The sequence below is a fragment of the Girardinichthys multiradiatus genome, chromosome 17 (assembly GCF_021462225.1).
Source record: "Girardinichthys multiradiatus isolate DD_20200921_A chromosome 17, DD_fGirMul_XY1, whole genome shotgun sequence".
Classification (NCBI taxonomy): domain Eukaryota; kingdom Metazoa; phylum Chordata; class Actinopteri; order Cyprinodontiformes; family Goodeidae; genus Girardinichthys; species Girardinichthys multiradiatus.
The window spans coordinates 26,442,295-26,453,112 of record NC_061809.1 but is presented as its reverse complement, the minus strand read 5'-3'; the positions used below and the strand labels follow the sequence as shown (position 1 = coordinate 26,453,112).

The 10,818-nt window shown below is 43.2% G+C and overlaps 1 protein-coding gene across 1 annotated transcript; it reads right to left on the bottom strand.

Annotated features, from left to right (window-relative positions):
• Positions 1-2,416: 2,416 nt before the first annotated feature.
• cct2 (chaperonin containing TCP1, subunit 2 (beta)) lies at positions 2,417-9,802 on the bottom strand. Its single transcript, XM_047389206.1, has 16 exons — positions 9,718-9,802; positions 8,559-8,633; positions 8,387-8,452; positions 8,119-8,230; positions 6,439-6,515; positions 6,236-6,348; positions 5,663-5,865; positions 5,487-5,587; positions 5,184-5,311; positions 4,210-4,313; positions 3,941-4,060; positions 3,503-3,631; positions 3,179-3,282; positions 2,962-3,061; positions 2,734-2,875; positions 2,417-2,657 (listed from the first exon to the last, which is right to left on the bottom strand). The coding sequence occupies exons 1-16, from the start codon at positions 9,718-9,720 to the stop codon at positions 2,627-2,629; spliced, it is 1,608 nt and encodes a 535-aa protein (XP_047245162.1). The 5' UTR covers positions 9,721-9,802; the 3' UTR covers positions 2,417-2,626.
• Between the last annotated feature and the right edge of the window lie 1,016 nt (positions 9,803-10,818).

Below are 10,818 nucleotides of genomic sequence, written 5' to 3'. Positions count from 1 at the left end.
TTATTGTTCGTCTTGCAAAAAGAGGATAAAGGGCCAAAAGCGCTGATCAATATCTTGACAAAAATGTTTTTTCATTTAATTTTTCAAAAATTAGGGAAACCCACTGTTTAAAGCTTTCAAGGAAAGCCAATAACAGATAAAATGAGTCTGTCCTTGCTTTTAAAGGCAAAATCTAGAAAGCGGTAAAAGGAAAGGTTATAAAGGGGAAAAATGAACCCCAGGGGTAACATATACAGTTCAAACAAGTCACAAAGGAAGGGAAAATGGTCCGGGATGATGAGGAAAGCTAAAGAAAGACAACCTGCAGCAGACCAGCAGGACAGCTACCCTAAACATACAGCCAGAGATACAATGGAACAAAGATTTTTCACGTTAGAATGACCTAGTTAAAGCCCAGACTAGTTAAAACCAACTGAGATGTGACAAGACTTGAAAATTGGGCTTCACATATGCTCTCCATCCAGTCTGAGTTAGAGCTGTTTTTAAATAAAAGGCAAAGCTGGTGGAGACAATCCCTGAAACACCTGCAGAAGAAGATGGCTTCACAAAGTACTGCCTCAGGGAGGCTGAATATAAAAGCACACCACACTGTTCAGATTTCTTTCTGTAGAATGAAGAACTTTGTAAAGCATCTATCGTTTTCCTTATCAACACTCCAACTTGTGTTGGTCTGTGAAAAACGGAGTCAAGGTTTGTGGTTCGTTTAGTTTTTCAGTGGGAAACTCTTCTTCCCTCAGTAAAGTCGGGCCATGTGGTTCTGATGTTGACAGTTTGGTTGAGTAATATTGTGGTGTGTTGACACTGTAAGGTCTCAGTCACTCTGACCTGAAGAGGAAGACTGTTGCATCAGAGTTCATGAGCCCTCCTCTGGTACGTCATCACAGAGACAGAGGTATGATGAAGACGCTGTCCTGCTGCACAGATTTTGGTTTGCCTGATTGTTTAAAGCACAATAGCATATAACAGCACTTTTATTTTGAAAAATAACATTAAACTGACCACAAATGGTAAAATTCCTGGCAGCTTTGGGTTGGCAAAGGAAATCTAATAAATCAATAACTAACACATAAGCTTTGTCTTTCTCCACAGGAGAAAGATTTTAGAAACCTTCATTTATTTGAGGACTTGTTTGAGGTCCAAAGTTCAGGGTACATTGTGTAAATTAGTCTGCGGCCTGCAGGATTGATGCATCAAACTAAAAGTTAATTATAACTAACTTCCAGATGTTCAACTGGAATATTAATTTGAAAATGTTATCTTCTGCACCTGATCAGCTAGACCAAATAAGCATCAATATGAATCTTTTATGACGGTTACAGTCTGAAACATAAAATAACTCTGGATACAAGCAGCTGAAATGAGCTTCCTCTGTAGGGAGGCTGGACTCTGCCTCAGAGATGGGGCGAGGAGCACCATCACCTGGGGGGAGCTCAAAGTAGAGCCGCTGCCTCTCCGCACTAAAAGGAGTCAGTTGAGGTGGTTCGGGCATCTGATCAGGATACCTCCTGGGGGCCTCCCTTTGGAGATTTTTTGTGCAGGTCCCACTTGGAGGTGACCCCAGGTAAGACTCAGAACTCGCTGGAGGGGCTTCATTTCCCGTCTGGCCTGGGAAGGCTGTGGGATCCCCCAGAATGAGCTGGGGAGAGGGATGCCTGGGGTTCCCCTCCAGGAACTGGTCTCAGATAAGTGGAAGACAAATGGATGGACCTCCAAGAATGTTTCGAAACTAACATTTCAGGTCTGTGACACAAGACAAAGTACTTCAATCGATGATTTACAGTAAACAAATTCTGAAAGTTTCCTCAGCGGGTACACGAAGAGAAATCATGTCAAAAATAGGGAAATTTGCAACAGATTTGTTTTTAAAAAGGAGGCCAGTATGGTGCCGCCCTGTTTCTTTCAGGCTTCAATTCTCTCAGATGAACATTTCTGGGAGGATTTGGTAATTTTATTAGTATTAGGACATAAATCTATAAAACATCCATTACATTTTTGTGTTTAATGGTTAAGTCCGTGAAATAAATTAGATTATGAGCAACAGAAATGTGTTTTTTTTAAATTCAGAAATGTTTTATGACCAACATCACAAGGAAGACTGCCAACTTGACAGCTGTCCAGTAGACGCAGAGTGCTGTATCCAATGGAAAGTTGAGTGGAAGGACAAAGTGAATAACAAGCCTTGGAAAAGACTGAAGTGAAACAAAATCTTGGAAAAATTTAAAGTTTTACTTTTGAACCAAATGAAATTATCAATGATATCCAAATTAACTGAGATACACCTGTATGACTCGAGTTTTTACAGTAGAATCAAAACTGAGCTTTTCTACTGTTTTAGAGCCACTTAAACCCCCCCCAAAAATCAAACCACAAATGAAATTCCTCAGTTTTTACGGTGAGACTCAAACAGGACAAAAACCCGAGCTTCCGTTTATTTATTTCAGTAAACAAAAACAACATCCAAACCTTTTTCTAAATATTTTCGGCAGCAAAGCAATACCAGAGAGCTGCGAACTGATCTGAAGTCAGCCGATGGGGTGCATCTAACAGGAAAAAGAAACTGAATCTGGACTACACAGAAGTGATAAATAAATCTCATCCGTCTCCTGTTTGCGTCTGAATCCTGGCTTTAGCAGGGGTGATGGTCAGGGACTCTCTTCCTGCAAGAACAGCAAAAACATATTTAGAAGAGCTGAATAAAAGTATGCAGATGTGACCCATCAGTAAAAACCTGACCTGGGAGCAGCTTTGATGATGTTGTCCACTCTCAGGATCATCTCAGCCGCCTCGGAGGCGCTCAGAAGCATCTGACGCTTTACTTGGAACGACTCGGTGATTCCGAGTGCCACCATGTCTCCTATCAAGCCTTGGGACATGTCTGCAGGAAAAACATGCCCTGGTTTGTTGCTCTACAGTCCTTAATATTACCTCTCAAAAGGTTTTAGGTGCTGCTGATCCACTCACCGAGTCCATATGTGATCTTATTCTCTTGGTGTGCAGCTCTCAGCTGAGCCACCAGGTCGGCGCTGTCGTAGCCAGCGTTGTCTGCAATGATGGTCGGCAACTGAAGGAGAAAACAGGGAGAACTGGATAAAACTTTCAGTTCGTGTGAGTTTTCATGTCTTTACACCGTTCTGCTGGCAAAGAATCATTTCTTTATTTTAAAGAGAAATAAACGCACCATACTGAGAGCCTTGGCAAATGACTCCATGGCAACCGCCTCCTTTCCCGGCGTCCTGTGGGCCAGATCGCTCACAACCTTCGCCATCAGCATCTCAGAGCAGCCTGATGGGGAAGGTAATGAGTTTATGAGGGATGATTAGTGACTACACCTGCAGAAGCTACTCGGTTCTGACTGAATCCCTTAAATTAGAACAAAATCCCGTCAAACGAAAAAACTTCACAGGGTAACGTTTTATTCTTCAACGCGTTTCAGCCCTAAAAATGCAAAAAAAAAAAAAAAAGGACGTCTATTAAACGGCATGAAGGGATTTTGTCCTTGTACCTCCTCCGTAAACGGTCCGCGGCTCCTTCACAGTCTGGGCCAGCACGCACAGGGCGTCGTGCAGCGAGCGCTCGGCCTCGTCCAGGATCTGCTGGGTGGCTCCTCGCAGGACGACTGTGCAGGCCTCACCTGTGAGGAGGGCGGGGTTAAAGGTTAAAGCCTCCCTGATCGACATCTGTGAGAAAGGCAGCTTCATTCTGCGTTTAAGGGTGGGCAAATATCTTTACTGCACAAGAGTGCCCAAAAATATAAAACTGCGTTTTGTTATAGCAACTAGCTTTCTTATCACCGTTAGTATTATTCTCAGACCAAGTCTCAAGTCTTTAGGGTACAATCCAAGTCGAGTCTTTTATTTTTGTGACTCGAGTCAGAGTCTCAAACCTTTTTCCCTAAAATGACAGATTATTTCACTTATAAATGGGATTTATGTCCTCGTACCCATGGCAACCCCAGAGAAATGGATGAGCGTGTCCTCGCCGATCATCACCTCCTCAATCAGCTTGCAGTGACCGAGCTTCACCATCTCCGGGTGGTCGAAGGTGGAGGTGATCTCACCGCCTATGGAAACAGATTGATCCGATCATATCGAAACTACAGGTGAACCTCATAATCTATCAGTTTTCTTACTTCACAACTGCAAATAAATCCATTAATAAACTAGGTGAAAAAGGCTTTCCATGCTGTTGTGTTTACAGGGTAAAACGCACCAGTAACGAGGGCGAGGCGCTCAACGCCAGTGAAGTCGGCGTGCTCGATGGCCATGACTCCAGCCTGAGCAAACAGCTGCTCTGGATAGTTGTAGATCAGCTGTCTGTGAGGAAGAACAGAAACATCAAGTACTGGATCAGGAGATGAAGCACAACGTATTCACACCCCTGGTATTTAATTACATTGTTTATAATCAACTTCTATTTAAATTTAGGAGGATTTCAATGGTCAGACCAAACCAAAGTCGTGCTTTATAGTGACATGGAGGGTAAATTATACATTGATGTTACAAAATCTGAAAGGTGCGGTGTGCTTTTGTATTACACACCCCTGAGGTGATACTTGGTGAAAGCCGTTTCACTGCAGATACAGCTGCAGGTCTCTGCACATCTAGGATTTTTCTTCTTCATAAAATAGCCAAGCTCTGTGTCTGCAAACATCCATTTTCCAGTCTTGTCACAGATGCTAAGTTTTGACTTTAACTAGGCCACTCTGACACATTAATCTGCATTGATCTAAACCATTCCATTGTATCCAAGACTGCATGTTTAGGGTTGTTGTCCTGCTGGAAGGTGAACCTCCACCTCATGCAGGTCTTCTGCAGCCTCTAACAGGTTTCCTTCCAGGATTGTCCTGGATTTAGCTCCATCCATCTTCCCATCAGCCCTGACCAGCTGAAGACCCTACTGAGGAATAGCATCCCCACACCATTATGCTGCCACCACCTTGTCCCACTGTGGTGAAAGTGTGTTCAGGGTGATACGCAGTACTAGGCCAAAAAGGAACGATGAAAAATGTTGGTCTCATTTGACCAGAAAATACCTAAGTTATATTTGTAAAAAACGTTCAAGAGGTTTGAAAACTTTAGAGCTCTGTAAATGAAGTGCAGTTAAAACATAAAACGCCCCATCTTAAATGTTAAACATGCATAATTGCAGCAACTCGGGGCTCCATACGCCCAGCGTGTTCCTACCTGTTGATGAAGCAGTTGATGCCGTGCTTCAGGATTCGCTCGACTTTCTCCTTCATCTTCTGTTTCTCGGCCAGCTCAATCTCAGCGACCTTCGCTGTGGAGTCTACGCGAACTCTGGAGCCGAAGATCTGACCGACGCACAAGCAGAACATGAACCAGCGTTAATTCCTCCATCTACAGTTCGTTCCAGGGCCAAAAAACACCAATGCCCTTCACTCATTCACAATTAGGCCCGTCCACTCGGGAGATATACTCCAGATTCTGGATTTTCTACAGAATGGGGGCATGGATGGGAAAAGCTACCTTGATTTTGTCAGTGTCCATGCCAGTGTTGGCGATCAGGATCTTGACATTCTCCAACCTCTTCGGTTGGTTCACTCCAATCTTCTTATCCAACAGGAAACCTGAACAATACCAAAACATAAGATGTCACAGCTCAGCAACCAATCAGAAACAAGCGTGATGTCGCAGAGCCACACCTTCGTCCAGGTAGGAATCAGTGAGGCTTCCTCCCAGCTTCTTGATGACGTGAATGGCCTCCAGGTTCCCAGAGCCTTTCAGCCTCATGACGGCATCCACAGCCAGCTTGGCGAAGTGATCTTTGTGGTGAGTCAGCAGTTTGGAGGACAGCGTGGTGCGGGCGATGTTCAGCAGGTCCTCCTGGAAACGATCTGGGTCGTTGCTATGGAGACCAAACAGGATGATTAGGTGAGGGCAAAAGAAATTTGTTTCATAACTGCTCAGCATGTGTTTTGATATATTTTTACCTCCGCATTTAGTATTACACACGGATCCAATGTGAAGGTATTGGATAAAAATGCAACAGAGAAATAAGGAGTGTTTTCTGCTGGTTTCAACCTTCATTAGACCAGAAAAACACCGAGCGGATCACATTTAGTGAGAGGTAACCCATCCCTCCTTACAGCAGAAACACAGCAGCATTTTTGGTTGTTACAGCACGGTGGAGGCAGCATCATGCTATGTAGACAGCAGGTGCTGATAAAGTGATGATATGCTTGTAACAAGAACAGATACAATGATGTTCTTCTCACCTGTGGTCAGCAGCAGCATCTTTCAAAGCCTCCCTGGCCACCTGGGTCGCCTTCCTCCAGCCAGAGATGATTGTCTGAGGGTGGATTTTCTTAGCAATGAGAAGCTCTGCCTCCTGCACCGAGAAGAGGAAGGTTAAAGAGCAGGAACATTACCAGCTGCATGAAAACCTAGCTGCTTCTAAGGCTGAAGTTACTGTATTTACCCTCAGTAGCTCGGCGGCAAGCACGGTGACAGAGGTCGTCCCATCTCCGACTTCATCATCCTGAACCTTTGACATGTCTGCAAACAAATCAGACTCACAGGGGTTGGACAATGAAACTGAAACACCTGGTTTTAGACCACAATCATTTATTAGTATGGTGTAGGGCCTCCTTTTGCGGCCAATACAGCGTCAATTCGTCTTGGGAATGAAATATACAAGTCCTGCACAGTGGTCAGAGGGATTTTAAGCCATTCTTCTTGCAGGATAGTGGCCAGGTCACTACGTGATCCTGGTGGAGGAAAACGTTTCCTGACTCGCTCCTCCAAAACACCCCAAAGTGGCTCAATAATATTTAGATCTGGTGACTGTGCAGGCCATGGGAGATGTTCAACTTCACTTTCATGTTCATCAAACCAATCTTTCACCAGTCTTGCTGTGTGTATTGGTGCATTGTCATCCTGATACACGGCACCACCTTCAGGATACAATGTTTGAACCATTGGATGCACATGGTCCTCAAGAATGGTTCGGTAGTCCTTGGCAGTGACGCGCCCATCTAGCACAAGTATTGGGTCAAGGGAATGCCATGATATGGCAGCCCAAACCATCACTGATCCACCCCCATGCTTCACTCTGGGCATGCAACAGTCTGGGTGGTACGCTTCTTTGGGGCTTCTCCACATCATAACTCTCCCGGATGTGGGGAAAACAGTAATGGTGGACTCATCAGAGAACAATACATGTTTCACATTGTCCACAGCCCAAGATTTGCGCTCCTTGCACCATTGAAACCGACGTTTGGCATTGGCATGAGTGACCAAAGGTTTGGCTATAGCAGCCCGGCCGTGTATATTGACCCTGTGGAGCTCCTGACGGACAGTTCTGGTGGAAACAGGAGAGTTGAGGTGAACATTTAATTCTGTCGTGATTTGGGCAGCCGTGGTTTTATGTTTTTTGGATACAATCCGGGTTAGCACCCGAACATCCCTTTCAGACAGCTTCCTCTTGCGTCCACAGTTAATCCTGTTGGATGTGGTTCGTCCTTCTTGGTGGTATGCTGACATTACCCTGGATACCGTGGCTCTTGATACATCACAAAGACTTGCTGTCTTGGTCACAGATGCGCCAGCAAGACGTGCACCAACAATTTGTCCTCTTTTGAACTCTGGTATGTCACCCATAATGTTGTGTGCATTTCAATATTTTGAGCAAAACTGTGCTCTTACCCTGCTAATTGAACCTTCACACTCTGCTCTTACTGGTGCAATGTGCAATCAATGAAGACTGGCTACCAGGCTGGTCCAATTTAGCCATGAAACCTCCCACACTAAAATGACAGGTGTTTCATTTTCCAACCCCTGTACATCAGTCCTCTACTTTTATGGAACACATCTGGATCAGGACCTCAAGCTCCTCATATATGAATATATATGAACAGCAGAGATGGCCAGCTTCATGGAGAGATTAATGGATGAATGAACAAGGGTGGACAGATGGATAAATAGCACGAACAGATGGAAGGAAAGGTAGCCGGAAAGAAAAGTATTCAGGCAACCTTTAGACAATAGTAAAGGTACAAAAGTCTGGAAATAAAAATATTTTTTTTCTCAGCTGCAATGACCAATATCTGTAAATACCTAAACTTTGGTTCTGCTGCAGATGTTCAGGATATTCACTCACCAACCAGAACTTTGGCAGCCGGGTTATCGACCCCGATGGCCTTCAGGATGGTCGCTCCGTCGTTGGTTACCGTCACCGTCCCGCCTTTTCCTCCACCGAGCAGAATCTTATCCTGCATAAAGATCACTGATTTAACATGCCAACTCAGAGAAGACACCCAGGAATGCACTCAGATTAATTTCCTTTATTTCATGACACAGATTTATGCCTATGAATAGGATCTGCCAATACGATCAAGGACAGAGCTCCAGATTTTCAGGCGACTCACCATCCCCTTTGGCCCAAGAGTGCTCTTCACCAAGTCTCCAATGGCGATGGCACCCACGAAAGAAGACTGCACATACAAAGACAGTAAGAAAACCATTTCAGCTAATTATTTGAATGCCAATGAAATACAAAGATGTTTAAAAATAAATATAAAAAAAAAAACAACAACCCACCAGTCGTGCAGTTTCTGCTTTTTCTTCATCAGCTCCATGTCTGAAGATGCTGACCGGAGCCATGGATAAGGACGCCTGGAGAACAAGATGGTTTGAATTAACAAAACCTCTATGGCTGTACACCGCGACTAGCTAGCATGCTGAAGCCAGTTACCATTTTAGCACTAAACTAATGGGCTACTTTTTTTTGAAAAAAAGACTCTGGACTGCATTTAATTTTCTCCAGTTCTAAATCTAGATGACTTATGTTGCTCAAATCTAGACTAGACACATCAACACTGAACACACGTTTAATATAAACTGCTGCTTATAAAATGTTTTAATGTAAATTGGGGTGTAAATTACCCAGCTTTTAAAACGCAATAAACAAAAGTTTTGTCTCACCTAAACACATTATCAGTGTGTCATCTTTAACGTCTTATAATGCCCTTTCAAATGGAGTCATTTGTTCTGACATTCAACTAACATTCTGCTAAAATACAAACAGGCTGATGTTGTAAAAAGCAAAATAGTCTGAACAGTCTCGAGGCGTGGCCACAGCTGTATTTTCCGAGTACACGTGAACGCTGCAGCAGCTAGGCCCCACCCCCGTCCATCCTGGAAACCGCTAGAAGCTTTTTTAGCTTATTAAAAAATACATAAACAATAAAATATAACAGATACGTCACACCACCAATAATCTTTAACACGTTCAGCTGTGCGTTGGCCCTTTAACAGTTCATGTTAGTGAAGGTCCGTCGCTTTATACCTAAAAAATCTATTCCTAAAAGATCTGTTCCTGAATGACAGCCACAAAGAGCACTAAGCTAGCTAGCATGCTATGGACTAACAGAGAAGAACATAAACAACCACACTGAAACTAAAACGAACACCAGAACTTAGCCATGTGTTCGCAGAAGTAAACCCAACAGTTTTACAGCAGCTGAGAGAATATAAAACATAAAACCAAGCCGTTAGCTTTTCGCCGCTAGCGCAAGCACACCGCCCCATGTGCCTGCTTCTCGCCGGTTTAGCACATCCTGCTAAAAAACATGGCCCCAAGAGCCCAGAAACAACGAAAAACAACACGGAAGCCGACTGAGAGTCTGCTTAGCGGTCTGTTGATGAAAAAACTCCCAATAAAACGGCTTTAAAAGAGTTGAATGAAGACGAAACTCACCATGATGTCTGTAATTCAAGGCTGGAAGCAAAGCACGCACACCGAGGAAGGGCTGGACAGGGCTGTGACGCTTAAACGTATTTGCGTAATGCTGCGTTCAAGATAATTACGGAAAAAAAATCCTTGGTTTGTGGACACTCAGGAGCAAACGGATCATTTTTGGCGTTACATAAGATTTAACAAAACCTTAATATATTTAAAGTTGAAAGTAAACTACTTAGACTTGTTAAAAAATTAACACAATTAACCTCTTGAATAACCCCTTCCGTATTTCAATGTCCTTAGGGCCTGCAGTGCTGTGCTGTGAAAAGGTGTCCACTTACAAATTCCGTATGTTATTATTTTTTTTTTACCTCACTTAAATGTCTCAAATATTTAAAGAAATTTAAAATTTAAAGGTAACCCTACGAGTTTTTGTAAATGCTGATTTTTAAGTCATAAGAAGAGAAAATAATTATCTTGCTGCATAACCCAAGTGCTCTAGATCTTAAGGAGTAAAGGATTCCCAGACCATCACACTACCACCACGTTTGAGTGTTGGTATGATGTTATTTTTCTGAAACGCTGTCATATTTTTATACTACGTGATGGGATACATACCTTCCAGAAATTTCCATTTTTGTCTTGTCAGACCGCAGACCATTTTCTCTGTAGAACTTTATGTTGATGTTGTTCTGGGTTCTTTTGTTACCTCCTGGATGAGTTAATGTGCTCTTGGAGTAATTATGTCAAGCCAGGTACGACCGGGAAAGTTCACCACTCTTCCATGTTTGCTCCCTGTAATTGAAGAAATATTGCAGATTGGATAAAAAGTATTTTTGTGTCACATCGCTTTGGATTTTTGCATGTTGTATCCCGTGCCTAATGGCAGTACCTTGAACCCTGAATAGGGACCAACTAGGATCCAACAGAATCGTTTCTGCCACTTCTGCCAGGTTTTTCTGTGCACTCAGTTAATGTCGTTCCCACTAATTAATTGCATGTTTTAACAAGGTTCTGCAGTCCTTTTTAGACTCAATTGTGACAAACCTAAGCCAACAAATCAAACCGAAGGTAAGGACTGATTCAATACAACATGGATAAATCATTTATATAAAACAT